The sequence below is a fragment of the Larimichthys crocea genome, chromosome VI, assembly GCF_000972845.2.
Source record: "Larimichthys crocea isolate SSNF chromosome VI, L_crocea_2.0, whole genome shotgun sequence".
NCBI classification, from domain to species: domain Eukaryota; kingdom Metazoa; phylum Chordata; class Actinopteri; family Sciaenidae; genus Larimichthys; species Larimichthys crocea.
In genome coordinates this window covers 7,497,357-7,514,225 of record NC_040016.1, presented here as the reverse complement: position 1 = coordinate 7,514,225, position 16,869 = coordinate 7,497,357, and the positions used below count along the sequence as shown (strand labels likewise).

The 16,869-nt window shown below is 41.2% G+C and overlaps 1 protein-coding gene across 2 annotated transcripts in view; it reads left to right on the top strand.

The window, feature by feature from the left end:
• Positions 1-16,869, top strand: part of phc2b (polyhomeotic homolog 2b (Drosophila)) — a 34,583-nt gene that overhangs the window by 9,572 nt on the left and 8,142 nt on the right. For both annotated transcript variants that reach the window (XM_019272681.2, XM_019272680.2), the window contains exons 2-9: positions 1,490-1,820; positions 3,061-3,222; positions 3,362-3,436; positions 3,717-3,878; positions 4,742-4,876; positions 5,153-5,447; positions 13,206-13,510; positions 14,434-14,659. In XM_019272681.2, coding sequence (XP_019128226.2) covers positions 1,548-1,820; positions 3,061-3,222; positions 3,362-3,436; positions 3,717-3,878; positions 4,742-4,876; positions 5,153-5,447; positions 13,206-13,510; positions 14,434-14,659 — 1,633 coding nt within the window. In that variant the 5' untranslated portion in view covers positions 1,490-1,547. The remainder of the gene's footprint in view (positions 1-1,489; positions 1,821-3,060; positions 3,223-3,361; positions 3,437-3,716; positions 3,879-4,741; positions 4,877-5,152; positions 5,448-13,205; positions 13,511-14,433; positions 14,660-16,869) is intronic.

Sequence of the window (16,869 nt, the reverse complement as noted above, 5' to 3'; positions counted from 1 at the left end):
AGGCGCCCTCCATCTCATCTGCTTGAAGAGCTCCAAACCTCTTCGTCCTGTGCTAATGGATAGCAGAGCACCAGGGGACCAACCTTTTTTAAAAAGGCTTTTATGGAAGGGGTCTAAATCATTGGTTCTTTTCTCATCCTTGTTCATGACTGACAAGAAAAGAGACAGCATGAGAGACAGAGACAGTCCTTTTGTGTTAGCTCATTATTAAGCAGGTGAATGTACTCTTATTAAAGATAATTACGCTTTAACTTCTGTTAAAGTGAATGACGTGATGTTTGTATCACGCTTTGGGCCGTTTTGACAGAAGTGGATTTCGAGGGAGTTTCAGTCATATTTAGACCAGCCTCTGCTTCCTTCCCAATTAACTTTCAACAAATGTGTGTGTTCTTGTTTATGTGAAGCGCTCCAGTGTGTAAGATGTAATTTAGGGTTGCCTCTAATGTTAGCCAGCCACTGGGCCTTTTTGTGCCAAACTCACTGGATTTCATTAGCATTTTTGTGTGGTTCTGTAACCAGCTTTCTTCTACCATGCCTCACTTTTTGGTTTTGGAGAATGAAGTCAGTCAGGCACCCTGAATTTGTATTTAGTATTTATGATACGTGACTTGTGTATGAAAGTAATCGAAAGAATCATTCATTTCCCGCTCATTCTCATACTGAGTATTAGTGTAATGCTTGAAATGAATCCGTCTGCTGTCAGATGGTATTGTTCTCGTTGTCGTTAACGAAGGCAAGTCATTTTAGTCTAATTGTAGTATATAACTATAATGTGGTTTATTGTGAGGTTTAAACATAAATACCCCAAATGAAGCAATCAAATAACTAAATAAAAACAAAAGAAAAACAAGTAAAGCTTCCAAATATTTTATATCTTAACCAACAACAATAGAATGTGGAACTGTTAGTTACACCACAAAACACGCGGCTTTATGTGCTCGTGTTGGTGAGTGCTCACTGAACAAACAGAAACAGACTCATCTCTGAGTCTCAGTCGGAGACTACTTTCATAATCGATTAATCATTTCAGTCACTTTTCAAACAAGACTGCCAAACTTCCAGCTTCTTAGGTGTGGTCATTTATTGCTTTTCTTTGTCACACATAATATTAAATTGAATATGTTTGAGTTTACCTGGGCGTATAAAACAACCTCTGGAAATAGGTCACTTTGGACTGACATTTTTCACTTTTTCATAGACAAACAGTGAGAGTAATTGCTGGTTGCAGCCCTCCAGATCGTTTATCTGACTCATACTCACTTCCCTTATGATTTCTTTACTGGATTAAATGATCTCATTTCCTTGAACTCAAGGCGCTCATCAGCTGTCACGTACGGGTGTACTTCTGCTACAGTTGTTTCTTTGCTTGGCCACTGTTATTTTTCTCGTCTGAATAGAAACGTTTAGTTTTCATGGGCTTGGGTATAAAAAGCAGAAACTATGTGACTATTTTCTTCTCATTCTCTGCTCTCGCTTTTCCTCTCTTTAGGCACAGGAGAGCCATTCAGAAAAGCCGGGGGTCAAAGGTGAGAAGAGCAGAGGGCACCATGGAGAGCGAGCCGGGGGCCCCTGCCTCCACAGGCAACACCACCGGGACCACCAACTCCTCCTCCAGCACCGCAGCTGCTAGCAGTAGTAATACCTCTAACACTACTACTACTACTACTGCTACTCCTACCACTTCTTCTAGCAGCAGTAATAGTAGTAGCAGTGGTGGTAGTAGTAACACTAGCAGTACTTCCAGCAGTACTACGACAGGAAGACAGGCAGTCCCTCAGATTTCTGTTTACGGTGGGATATCTGACCGACAAACAGTGCAGGTGAGTTCCTTGGTGTTGAGATGAATTTGTTCATAGCTTGATGTATGTGCACAACCCATTCAGATCATATGCACTATCACATGCTGTCACGTTAACATACTCTCTTTTGCTGCCCTCTGTTGGTGCAAACAAAACCACATACAGGCCTCTGAGCTGAGCCTAAAATGAAATCATTGAATTAAATAAGAGGCTCCCTGAGCAATATAACAAAATACTCCACTCAAATAAATGGTCAGCACACAAGCTGTGTCCCAAGTTGAAGGAAGGAATGCTTTCAGCGCTTCAGTGCTCTTGACCCCTTGACCTGGGGATAAGCCTCTACACAGGATTAACCTCCTCCTGAATAAGAGCCGTGCAACCTTTAGTGCCGATGCCTTGACAGCAGGGTTTTTGTTTTATTCAGCCCTTCTTCTCCTGAACTCAGCCTGCTGACAGTTAAAAGGCAAACACTATTGTCACCAGGAAACCCTCTGAGCATAAAGGACCTCTAGTTATTTATGGTCAGTGAGAGTTGAATGCTTGTACGCAGTGCACCTCTGCTAATTTTACCCTCATTTCAAGAGGTGTGGGTCCGGATGGTTCTGTGACACTATGGACCACAGGTCAACATCCTCTCTGGTTACTTGGCAACAAGGCAGAGGGCACTTTCAGAGGTGAAGGGTGAGAGTCGTTTTCTAATGGCTTTGAGGTTTAGCTCTGTTATAATTAGGTAAAGGAACTATTACAGACAATTATTTTAAAGTCTGGGTTAATTTATGTCAAGTTTTTGGCATTTAGCAACACTTGCATGTATACACGTGTGTATACATTTATGTCTTCCTCTTGGACGATTAGATATGTATGTTGACTCACAGTCCATATTCTGCTACAAAAATAATACAGATAGTTACTCTACAGCCAATCAAATCCTGTTGATGCAGCCATGATAGGGACTCTTTTATATATATTATACAATTATTCACAATAAATTAGAAATGTCCCGTAAAATGACTTACCTTGTTCTGACTTCTCCTTTCTGTAACTTTACTTTGAGCTCACATGACACTGTCTTGTGAGGTGTGAAGTGTTAATTCTGTGATACTGTTGCACATAAGACTGCGATGCAGAGTGAAGATGTCATGCAGTGTCGCACACAGAAATCTGACCTTGTTTAGTGTGTGTGTGATTGAATAATGCAGGAGAGGGTTGGGTCGCATCTGACTAATTTGTGCACCCTGTCTCTCTCTGTCTGTGTATTTAGGTGTTCCAGCAGGCGTTACACAGACAGCCCAACACAGCAGCACAGTACCTTCAGCAGATGTACGCCGCTCAGCAGCAGCATCTCATGCTGCAAACCGCTGCTCTCCAGCAGCAGCACAGCCTCAGCACCGCTCAACTCCAGAGCCTGGCCGCTGTACAGCAGGTCAGCGAATGGTCATCACAAGAAGTTCTCACATTGTAAAGATAAATATGTTGTGACTGGCTTCCTGCAGGATGTGATTCATGAAATGGTAAATTTGTCTGTCTCTCGTTTTGTCTCTCCTTCTTTTGCCTTGAGATAGGCCAGTATCGCAGCTGGCCGACAAAACTCACAGAACGGCACATCATCTCCACAGTCAGGATCTACTCAAGCTACCGTAAGTTCAGTTTTAAGTGTTTGGTCTGTCTCCTAGAGTTTAAGTTATCTTTGTCCATTAGATTATCATGAAACTAAGTTCATTTTAGCACCAAGACACGCACCAGACTAGCAGCTCTGTGGGCTGTACCACTTCTCTTTTACTTGAGATTGAAATAGTAACATTCAGTCCTAACATGTCAACAAATTCTCACATATATGACGAGTTGTTTAAAAGAAGCTGGCGTATTGATACAAAGGAAGTGTATAATCTTATCATTCTGTTGATCTTCTCCCCGTAGATCAACCTGACCACCTCCCCAGCGGCAGCTCAGCTGATCAGCCGGGCTCAGAGCATTAGTTCCACCCCCACCAGTATATCCCAGCAGGCTGTTCTGCTGGGCAGCTCGTCCAGCCCCACTCTCACGGCCAGCCAGGCACAGATGTACCTGCGCGCACAGATGGTGAGACTGCACAGCCACTGGCACAATAACATTTATGCATATATGCACACTCATGTAAAAACGCACACTTCGTGAATAAATGAGCACACTCTGTCTTGGGATTGGTCTATGTGTGTTATGCATACTTGCTTACTCTGCTATAGTAAATGCTTTATTCTGCTTTTAGGTGGTCAGAATAATCTGTCTGACCCCATAGGGCTCGTTACAAACACAGAAGGGAATGTCTTGAATGTTCACGAATGCTCGGCTCAAATTTTTTAGAGGTGACAGGTATTCAGGGATGTAGCTTAAAGTCTAGATGTTTTTAAAACAGAGCCGCTGAAGGGCAAGTTTCTTTATTGGCCTATTTCGGTGCAGCTGGTAGAGGATAACTTGTCGGTTTCAATTTGCCATCAGTTGTGCAGCTGGCACACAGGCTGTTCCTGCCACCTCATTATGAGTATGTACAAAGCGTTGTCAGATACGTGCGATGCTTCTGGCAGACGGCAAAACACATTTGTCAGTTATGATTGGCCATGGTTTTTATTTCTGGTACAGTCCTTAGGTGTTAAATTAGTTCATATGAATCATATTAAACTTGACACACATATTCTTTGTTTTTTTTCCACGTACATACACCAATTAAAAGTTCAAAACACTGTAAGTATATAATTAAAACTGGTGTATTAGTATGTTACAGTATGTTACAGTATGTTAGAAATGGGATCGAAATCGCACAGTCCAAAACACAAACAGGGTCATTTAGCCTGGAATAATTCACATCTTGTGTGTACCTGAGGATTATCATGATGATCTTTTGTATTTATGTTTTTTTACTCTTTATTTTTTTGACTTTCTGTGATTGTGTGTGTGATGCTTTCCAGGCCCAGCAGAGTAATCTGGTGCAGGTGGCCAGGAGCCTCGGCCGGGCTGTTCCTCTGTCCCCGCAGCTCATCTTCACTCCAACGGCCACTGTGACGGCTGTCCAGTCAGAGAGCTCCACACAGGCTTCTTCACAGGTGGATAGTTCACACAAGATATTTTCACTAAAAGAAAAATATGAATACAAATATACATTTAAATTCAGAGGTGACCATAACTTGGAAGATTTGGAAAAAGTTGTTGCAGTAACTGGAAATCCAGTCCATCTTTACTGTTGTGATATTACCAGTATACTCTTAACAATCTTTGTTGGTTTACATTGAAAGCATCATTTTCATAAATTTCCTAATAAACACATTTCTGACCCACTTTGGAACTTTTCCTGTCAATAATTTCCCATCATTCTTTCCAAGAATCAGGTCCAGAACCTCGCCATCCGTGGCCAGCAGGTGGCGACCACGTCCTCCTCTCAGACTCAGACCCTGCAGGCTCTCAGTCTGAAGCAGAGCCCTGTACCCATCCAGCCCGCCTCACTGATCAAGAATCCCAACCAGGGCACACAAGCCTCCGCAGGAGGGAAGGCCAGCTCCTCTGACAGTTTGTCTGAAGGAGGGAAGAAGGGTGACAGCGCAGCCGTCACAGAAGTCCGAGCCATAAACATGAGCCGCAGTGTCACAGCTGTCAGTGCTCAGCCCCTGATCGCCCCAGGTGAGTGGAGTCCTGCAGCCTGAAAAGTTTGAATAATGTTTAAGTGTGCAGATCTCTTACCTATAAAACTAATAATGGCAGTGCTTACATAAGAGCCAACTATAAGAATGGTCCCATAGAAATAAACCCTCTTCCACTGGCAAATTAAATATCTGCGCAGTCATATTAATGGGAATTAGCAATACAGGTATATAAGCTTAATCAATTAATTGACTAGTAATTTTGATGACTTATGAATCTTTTTTAAGGACAAATGTCAAAAAATTTCCACTTCCACCCTCACAAATGTGAGGATTTGTGATGGTAAAGTGAATATTTTCTACAGTTTATAGGTTTTTTCTGTAGGTCAAACAAAACAAGCGATTTAAATTAAATTAAGGCACCACATGCCCCCTCAATGAATTGTAATAGGCATATGCTTATTATAGATAAATCATTAATAAATAAAAATTGTCATTTTTTGAAGTTCTAATCGGTGCTAAAGCTGAACATTCTCATCTCTCACTAAATTTGTCCACAGCGTCAAGTTTTCACAAACTAATACTTGTTTTGAATACTCAGATTTACATATTAATTTATCAGGCATTCTAGAGCTGTATTGACCAACCGGATGATAGACAATATTTCACAAATAATCTGTAGTCAGATTCAAGCAGGGTCCCTTTTTGATTATGCTAGCGGCATGGTTCGAGAGATAGCAATGTCTGTCCAGACTGAAATGTCTGTCCAACACCGATTGGCTGGGCTGCAACGAAATCGACATTCATGGTACCCAGATGACCGACTCTTATGACTTTGGAGATCCCCTGATTCTCCCTGTAGTGCCACCAGAAGATCAAACTCTTACTTTATACCCTAATTAAATTCTTAATTTATACAGTGGAAAAAGATATTTAATGACTTTGGTGATACCCTAACTTTTTCTGTAGAGCCATGGTTAAAATTCCAGTTTGTTACAATACATCTCAGTATAAAATCAATGACATCCTCATCAACCTCAGCTGTCCTTTGTGAAACTAAGGTGGTGGACATAGTAAGCATTATGCCTGCTGAACATCAGCATGTTAGCATTGCCATTGTAAGAATGTTAGGCACAGTGCTGCTCAGTGTTCGGCCTCACAGAGCTGCTAGCATGGTCGTAGATTCTCACACTGGTTACAGAGTAAATGGCGTGTATGTCAAATGTCTACTTTTTCTACCGACACCCAATATTCCATAGGAAGTTTGTTTTCATTTTTGTGGGCAGATAAATTAAACTTTGAAATTGCCTGCCAGCTGCTGCATGCTTGTTTTTGGTAACAGATGTCCAGTTTAAACCTTAAAATAGACCTGGGCCGTCAGGCAGCTGTCACACATACACTAGAAATGTGCTCTCGTGTTGATAGTAAGATTAGATGAGAAAAGAGTTTTTGCACTTTGCACTGTTAATAGCGTTCTCCGGGCTGCGAGTGTGACATGTCAAGGCCTGCATCACAAACCCGTTCACTTACAAAAGGGTTGAAACCACCCGACAGTGTGGTGGGTTGTGTCTGGAACAGTCAGGCTGCTTTGTGAATTAGGAGCTGTGAAAGACACTCTGCCACGCAAGAGTCCTTTTAAAGCACTTACTGTGTAATTGAAAATCAGCAGCTGTTTTTTTTTTTTTTTTTCCTTTTTTTAGTATGAATGGTTGCGAATATGCCAGCATACACACTGATTTAATCAAGTTAAGTCCAGTTTGTTTGCAGGATAAACCCCCTTCAGATGCAGTATGATTTTCAAGAAGGTCCTAACACCACATTTCCCAAAATAGTTCATTTGAGGAAGAACCTAAAAATATGTATATGTATGTACCATATGTGGGTGTTAATGTGGGCGCATGACTGTAAGTCTTATATAGTCTGCTGTACACTGTATTAATGCATGTCTTTTGTGTGTGTGTGTGTGTGTGTGTGTGTGTGTGTGTGTGTGTATGCTTTGGTGCTTGTGTGTTTGTGTGTGACTGGAAAGGGAGGGGTGGTGGTAGCAGGGATTATCTGAGCGTGTCAGTGCACAACTGTGTCTTGCTTTGTTGCAGTAATGGATTCACATAAAATGAAAGGGAGGATGGAAGCTGAAAATCTGGCTGCATGCTGTCTGGAAAAATTAACATGGGTTGCCATAGCAGCAGTCCATGAGGGACAGGTGTGCATATGAGATGCTGGGGAGTTAATACACTGTGGATCAGGAGAAAGAGAGGCTGCATGGCTGGCAGATTAGGTTAAAAGCTTGGATTCAACTTGACTATGACTCACTATACACTTTGATTTCCTACAGACAATCATAGAAACCAAAAAGTTTTTGTAAGGACTTGCCACTGTCTCTTGGCGCTTTTACACTACATATCACATTCACTCATACAATGACTGTAGTGGCTGCTGTGCAAGGTGCCAACTGTTCACTGAATCTCATTCACGCACCGATTGCTCAGCCTTTGGGAGAAATTTAGGGTTCAGTATCTTGCCCAAAGACACTTTGACATGCAGACTGACGACTCGCCCTACCTCCTGAGCCATAACTGTAATATTATCACACATTAAAAAAAATCCCTCCAAAAAAAATCAGTATCTGTTGCGGTGTTGCATATCCTCATTGCTTTGTCTTGCTGTTAGATCTGCACAGTCAGAGGTGTGAGACTGTGTGTAAATGCTATGGTTAAAGGAATGTAGTGCCAAATAGTAAATTGTGCGACCATGTCTGAAACCATAAAGCAAGTACTGAAATAAATCAAACACATTTTCTTTACAAGTGTGACTCAACAGAAACCAGTCTGGCTTGATCTGAGGGAGTTACAAAAATGGGAAGAGGTGTGCTTCATTTTGTTTGCTATTTTTCCCCAAGGATGGCAGATCATTTTTAGAGCAACGTCTCTGTTACAATGAACATTACAGAGAGTAAGAGTCACTTTCCCATGAGTAGAAATCAGGTTGGAAACAAATGTTGGGCCGTCTGGCTTGATGCAATAAGAGTGTGTCATCACCTTCTCTTGGCAGGAAACAGCCTGCACCTTTTACTTTTAAAAACCACAGCAGGGAACCCCCAAAAGCACCATGACGAAAAGGGGAGATATGCACACAAAGTCTGAGTCTTGGCATCATGTAGCTGCTAACCACAGTATCAGATGCCAGTTTCACTGGAAGTACCCATTTTTTAAAAATGAAAATCCAGACCTCAGCTTCATGCAAAACTTAATGACTGCTAATAATTTACTTACAGATTCAGTGTTTCACTCAAACCTATTTAGTTTACACCTGCTAAAATACTGAGGCCTGTCATTCTTCCTGAGAGCCTGCCATTGTGTTTTCCCCTTAAACATTGGGGTCTTTAAACTAATCAGGAAGTAGATATCTTATGTTCCCTTATTGCCTATTTGATTTTAGTATCTACGAACTTGATAAGTGAGGAAAGATGGCGTCAGTCCTGCTGTTGCTCTGTTATTTTAAGTCGGAATGTGTTTCATGAAAGTGCGCCAAAGCGGCAGCCAGTGAGAATGTGGAAACTCAGGGATTTTCCAGGCCCTGGTGCTACAAACCCATCAGGAACGTATACTGTCTTCAATTCCGGGACACTGCGCAACAACACGCACAAAGTAAGACACTCTCAGAGCTCAGTAGCCACTGCCGCATACTGAGGATTGTATAATTGCATCTGTATGTGTGTGGGCGTGGGGGCCTGAGTCATTCAGTCCTTAATCCCAAGACCTTGAGGGGGAATAGCGTTTAAATCAATTCCCCCGTCTTCCTATTCTTCCAAGACCTCTCTCTGTTCCTCATTAGAGGCTTGAGAAAGTTGTCAGGATTCATCGGGTGGACTGGTTGTATCCGGTGTGCACTAATTCAGAAATCCCCCTCCATCCCTCAGACTGTGGCTGGGAATCTCTTGCTACCTTATGATTCAGTGAGGTTTTGATAAAAGGTGCTACTAATAATGCCTCTATCCCTGTAGTATGTTGGTTTAGTTTCTCTCTGAGTATTTATATTACCTAACTTAATTGAAACTAATGCCAAGCTGTGAGGTTGGCCGGGCCTGTCTCCCAACACTCAGCTCAGGTGAAGTGGTGTTGCATGAGACATGTTGGTCTCAATCTGGTTCAGGTATGCCTGTATCCTTTCTTTGGTCTTGGCAACCAATAGAACCTAATATATGTTGCAGGTATAAAAGGTTTTAGGTTAATTATTTCCCTACGAGTACTTATGCCCTGACAAATATGTATGTCCATTTTGTTGTTATCGTTGAACATAATTTATCATTTATCTCACGGTCTATTAGCTTTGTCTGAAACTTTCAGTCCTATCATGTGGTCTTCATTGGCTAACAATGCTTGCTGATCTGTCAGCTCAGTAGGTGTTATAGTTCATTGTATGGCACTTCGAAGAATCAGGTCCACTTGGTAGGTTTTTAGCCATGCTAGTGCTGAGGCTGTAGAGATCTTGCTCTAGAGCAGGGGTCTCCAAACTGTTCCACAAAGGGTCAGTGTGGCTGCAGGTTTTTGTTCCAACCAACCAAGAGCACACAGTTTGACCGAACAACTCTCTGAAGACTGAGATCAGTTGATTAAATGAGTCAAGTCTGGTGTGCTGCTGTTTTGGTTGGAAGGAAAACCTGCAGCCATATCAGCCCTTTGTGGAACAGTTTGGAGACCCCTGTTATAGAGCGAAATTCAAGAGATCTAGAAATCTGTTAAAGTTTTTCCAATTGTGAATACTGCCTAGAGGATACTTGTTTGGTTTCTTGGAAGGATACCTACTTACTTGGTTTATGCCTAAATGCCATCAAAACATATTTCCACCAGCATCAGTTGTACTTTGTGCCTCTTATCAAAATAGTTGGAAATTATTTTTCTGTAAGTCAATTAATTGACTAACTTAATTTGGGATGAAAACTTGAAGACCTTGGAAATGGTATCTTGACTAAATTAGAGCTAAAAAATTAGTCTATTCATCTTGTACATCGTGGTTGCTCCTTTGAACCACATATCATCTTCATGTTTTTTAAAGAACTACTTTAAATTACAGATTGAGTGAATTTTTCAAGCAAACACCACGATACATCTAATAATCGATTATTTTTGCCACCCCTAGGCTTAGCAGCTGAGCTGGTGGATGCTATTATCCCTTGAAGTGTCTGGTTAAATTGCTTTTCAAGCATGAACCATCTTACATCTTTGATTATCATGCTGCTGGCCGTATCCATCCAGCCGAGGATCATATCCATCACCCTCTGAACATTGTAAATATTAAATGAAGCCCTTCTCTGTACGCCACAGCTAACTTAATTTTCTGTTGCTGGCTTCCACTCTGTCTCACCATGTGAAAAAGAAAACACTTTTCAGCAGATCCTGTAACGTTAAAGGGACTAATGACATGCAAACTCTGCTGGATAGAAACATCTATATATTCCACAGCAGGGTACAGACTGCGGTTAATGCCTCACAGGGAAACTTTGAAACCAGATGGAGCCTGTCCCACACAAAACATCATGAAAAGAACAGGAGGAGGAGGAGGAAGACGAGGGTGGGGGTCAGGGGGATTTTAGACAAATGCTGATGTACTTGGCAGTTTTCCATGTTTGGAGTTATTGACAAGGGGGTTCATTAACATCACCAAGCACCTCCATGTTCACACAGCTCTAGCTGAAGCTACTGTATAGTACTGCGGTGCTAATAAGGAACTAATTTCCTGTTTGGGTTTGAGTAATAAGAATGAGTTGGTTCGTTCTTTTTGTTTGTTGGATATAAAAGAGGCAGGGGGAGGGTCTTGGACGGGCTGACTCAACATTAACTCAATAAAAAGTGTCATGGACAGTTGGCTCTGCATGCTTGTTCCTGAGGCATTTCTAAGATTAGACTAGCCCCAGGCTACTTCCGCTGGACACTCTCCCACTCACACATGATCTCACAATATAAGATAGATGTGCTGTGTCTTGAACTTTGGGAAAAAGTTATGAGTCCTTTTACCCATAACAGCTCTGACAGGTGGTGACAGGCCATTTTGAAAGGTTTTGTTAGGAATGGTCAAACCAAAACTGCAACAGTGGAGCTTTCTGTGCACCTTACAACTAGCTCTTAATATCACATCCTGTCAACAAGAGGTACACAGGTGAAGGGGACGCTGTACACAAACCAAAATTCACTTTTTAGAAGCATGAACCAGATGTTGCTTTGTATTTTGGTTTGATTAAGTGGCTTAAAAGATTAAAGGTCCAGTGTGTAGGAGGATCTATAAATATAACATTTACATTACTGTTAAATCACCTAAAAATAAGAATCATGTGTTTTTGTTGCCTTAAAATGAGCCCTCTATATCGACAGATAGAGCGGCTCCTCTTCCATGGAGTCTGCCATGCCGTAGCCCTGAGCAGACAAATCAAACACTGGCTCTAGATATGGCCTTCTGCTTTTTATGTGAGTCCTGTAGCCAGAGTTTCTCCTACATGCTTGGAAGGAGAGAATGAGGCATGGAAGAGGATTCATTTGGTTGTAGGGATGTAACGATACACTCAACTCACGACTCAATCCGAGTCACGATCTTTTTAAATCAAAATGAGCTACAGACAAATTATGACCAAATAAAATTATCTTTTTATTTGTAGGAAAAAAATCTATTTACAGAAACTCTCAAACAGTTTGTTTTCTTATAAAAAGTGCAACTTACATCTTAAACAAAAAAATACATGACAAATATCTCCTTTCTTTAGAAACAATCTCACAGTAAACTGCTGTTAACTGATGTGATGTGCAGTTTTCGCTCACAAGGTGGCGTAACGTTACTTTGCTTCTCACTGTGGTGGCGGCCGATATGCTGCTGCAAGTTGCTCGTGTTGCCACTATATGTTCGCAGTCTCTTGCAATATTTACATGCTGTTTTGGTTTTGTCTGTCCATTTTCACCAGTTGTGTTTGTGTATATAAGGAAACCAAAATGCAGCCACACAGGTGATTTCAAACTGCGTCCTCTATTTCAAAGCTATTTTCTACTGTCACCATGTCTTCCCTCGCTCTGTGCTCCGAACCTACGTAGTGACGTGACTTGATGCCTGACGTTGAACAAATGAATCACCAACCAGTGACTTTTTTTTAAGATAACGTAACCTAATTCTAATTTAAAAAAAGATGAAAAAGAACATATCCTACTTCTCTGGCATTCGCCAAGAATCGCGATTAATTTTTTCTGTCAACCGATGCGAGTCGTCACGCATTTGTACCGATTTTTAATTGTGTCACGATGCATCGTTACATCCCTATTTGGTTGCAATCTACAGCTTCACTGCTAGGTAGCACTAAATCCTACACACCGGACCTTTAATGTATTAATACAATTATTGCAAAATTGTTTTCTGGTAATCAACAAATCAAAAGATTTGACTTGGTGTCAGCACCATTGAATGCAAAACACTTTGCCAATAGTAAAACCTCTTCCCCCCCCCAAAATCCCTTGTTATAACTGTATGGACGGGAAGAATATTTCAATGTACAGCTGAGCTCATACAGCATGTGAGACTTGAAAACTAAGATATATTTTTAATGCTAACTAAAATAACCTTTTTAATGTAAAATGTATTAAATGCTTTTCAATGTCAATCTGCTTCCAGAGTGAAAGATAAACACTGATGGCCTTCTGCTTTGAGTGTTTGAGTGTCAGAGAAAACTACAATTTTCTGGCTAGTGAATTTAGGACGCAACAAAAATAATAGTGGGTGGTGAACACAGCATTTAGCTATGTTTTTGTTGTTTTCATTCCAGCATACACTCAGATTCAGCCCCACTCCCTGGTTCAACAGCACAAGCAGCAGCAGCAGTTTGTGGTCCATCAGAGTCAGGGATCCCAGAGGACCGCGGGCCAGCTGCTGCAGACGGCCTCTATTCAACCATCACAGCACCCTGTCCCCGTACTGCCCAAACCGGCTCCACACCAGCCCTCCACACCAAGCCAGCAGGCCACCATCTTTCACTCCACCATCAGCCCCCATGCACTCCACTCCTCCCTTAACCACGCCAAAGCTCAGCCCGTCCAGCTCACTGCCATCAACCTACAAATACAGCCAACGGTGAGTACAGTTGCGCACATTGACGTCTTAAACAAATCTGCATTAGTTGAAACAAACCTTTGCCAGCATTAATGGTTTATTAAACGAAATTAAATGGAAGCTGGTGTAAAAGCAGGTCGGGCACAGGCCCTTATTTCTTTATCAAGTTGTGTTTACATTCAGTTTAGACAGATTGGACCATGTTTGGACAGTTACTGTCTCCCTGTCTTAGTGTCTCGTCTTAATTTGGTATCAAATACAAGTACTGTATGAAGATTTTGTACACTTATGCATGGTTCCCAAATGATGCATCTTAATGATATTGGGGATCCCCTGACTTTTCTTCTACTCCCACCATGAGGTTGACATTTATCATTTTGAGTGTATTGTCTTAACAAGTGTTGAATAAATTGCCATAAAATGGAGGGCCACCATCAGGTCGAAGCTGCAGTCTGGACAAACAATTGATTTTCTGAAAGAACATCATTTTAGAAGAGAGGTATAGGAGGGTATAACTTTCTCCCAGTAGCATATTACCTATTTTGTGTTTCCAGAATTGTACAATGAATGTAATTCATATTTTTGTCCTCTGTTTCTAATGGGTCGTAGGTTTCTGGACTTTCTGTTCCACTTATCATCCTTACTTACTGTTTTGTTCACATCCATTTTTTGAAGTGGTAACCAACAAAACAAACTACTGTTTCAACAACACCCACAGAATTCTTTCATACTCCAAAACATACATCATAAATCTTCTGAGTTTGGGATTTTTGGTGTAATATTTTCCCACTGGTGTAGATATTTTCCTAGCCTTAATGGTTTTCAGTCTTTGAGTCACTGACGTTAAAAGTTGTAACAGTCTCTGATCTGTCTTTTCAATACTGTCTCAGATGAGCTTTCTGATTTTTTTTTCTCCTAACTTTTGTTCCTTATGCACATCATAGGCCTCTCGACTGGTTCAGGACTGTAAAGATAAGCCAACGTCACTTGTGGTTAGAGAGACATGTCCAACCCCTACTACACAGCTGCAGCCACCACCACCACCACCACAACAACAACAGCAGCAGCAGCAGCAACAGCAACAGCAACCTGCACCTTCGCCATCACAACCCACCAAATCTGTAGAGCAGCCCAAGGTTGACCCAGCTACACCAGCTGCTCAACCACAAGGTAATGATTCAGCATTATTTTCCAAGCTGCTAAATGACTCTCTCTGGAGTAGTCAAACGCTTTGGTAGACAAACTCTCTAAGCAGTTAGCCACTGGAACAGGAAGACCAAAAGTACCAAATTAAAAACAGAGTTCCAACTTTTCCCCTTGGCACAGAAAGTGTACCGTTATATCGGCTCTGCTCTTCTTTAATTAACCAACTCTTGCAAGAGAAAAATCAATGAGAAAGAGAAAAATCAATGCTGATATTTACTTGTAATTCGGAACATGTTCTCATGTCTCTGCAGCACATTTAGTTTCACTTTCTTTTGTCTCTTATTGCTTTGTTGTAGCCTCTGTAATGTCCCCTGTGCTGTGGCCAAAAAAACCCATGAGTTACTCAATATTTTGTATTGTGCGAACATTTAAACCCACAAAGAAATGCCCTGAAGATCAGTCAAAATAAGTCAGTCAGTGACTATGATGAATAATTATTGAATGAATACAGTAATATAGCCAGACTCATAAGGGACATGTATTGTGATAAAGGCTGATAAACTGGTAAGTTAGTGTAGTTTATAAAGCATCAGTAGGGAGTGTTGCATCATTTTCCTCAATGACGCTTTAAGAACACTCATGACTGTCGATGTGTGAGTTGTTTATGTGGATTGTACTTAATAACTTTGCAGTTACACACCAGCTTTCGCCCATTAGACAATGTTTGTGTCATAGACTATTATGACTGTAGCTTGGAAGTTTCAAAGTTTCCCAACTTAAGACAAAGTGTGGGTCGACTTTCTATACTTTTACAGTTAAGAGCTTTTAGCTGCATATATCAAGAAAATCCCAGAAATGTCGCCTCGTCAGTACAGTGTAATTTTTATATCGCTGCATTTTCTGCTGTTGTGCACATTTTGTCAGCCAGGTAATTCAGATAAATGAAATAAATCTGGCTCTGATGAGCGATTTGTTCACTCATGGTTTGTAGCTTTGAGCTAGTGTAAGTGCATGATCGTGTAGCAGCTAAACTCTTCTTGCTGATCTCAAAGTTATTTGGTGCGTATTTTATAAATGTTGACATGGATTAGTTTCTATGGTGACATGTCTTTTTTTCCAAATGGTTGGAAATAGTGCTAATGCTGTGTTTCTTGTAAAACGAAACATTCTGCAGACCACAAATTGCTGTTTTAAGGGCAGTGAGTTGGGTGTGATGTGCCATGGAGGTGCACTGTTCACCACCAGAGCAGGAAACTATTTCTGTAATCCACTCTGATGAAGATAGGTTTCAGTTTTTTTACTTACTAAAATGTCGCATTTAAAGAAATAGCCTCCAGAGAGAAGCTGTTTTTCAGTCAAAGCGGTTTATTGAGTATACAAGGTCACCGCCTACAAAGATTATGTGCACTGAATGTCTTCAGCCTTGCTCTCCACTGCCAGATATTCAGAGACTGTCACATCTCTTTGTAGTATTTAAATGGAAGTGTACAAAGAAAGACAGCAGCCCACCAGTTCACATCTGTGCATTTAGGACTGAGGTCAAGTGCTTTTTTTTTCTTTTCATCTCTGAAGTGATGTTAAGCAAGAACGAATCATATGCAAAGGATGCATGAGCCACAAAGCAACACAACGAAGTTTCCGAACCACCTGAAAAAACACCACAAACTGCAGTCAGATGAATGCTACGATGAAGGCCGAGAAGAAGAACATTGTCTAGTGTCGATCAAGACATCCATAACAGCAAAGTTGTAAAGTGCGTCACCGTATCTATCCAGTCAAAGTGAAAGCAGTGCTGTTATTCTTGAATCTGGGTGAAGAGTTTTGGTACAGTTACCTTGATTCACTACGTGCCACGCAACACGCATGTGAAAGCAGCACTCTCCATTTAAATGTGAAAGTTTGTGAATGTGATCTCTGTTATAGATCAAAAATATCCATCACTATTATTTGTATTAGCTTATGGTGATTCCTGTTTGTTATTCTGAAGCCTGCTACAAGCAGCTATGGCTAGGCTCTGCTTGTTACTGTACAAAATCACAACTTTGTGACAATATTCACTGATTTGGGTGAAACTGGATTATATTTCATACACAATATATTTCCCTCTGATGTCCTCCAGCTGCTCAGCTTCAACTCTCAGTGATGGACAGATAGCTTTGGCCTAACCTGACTTACATAAGTAGCTAACCTCTAATTAACTATCTGCTGGGCTCAGCAGCTGGACTGGACTGGGT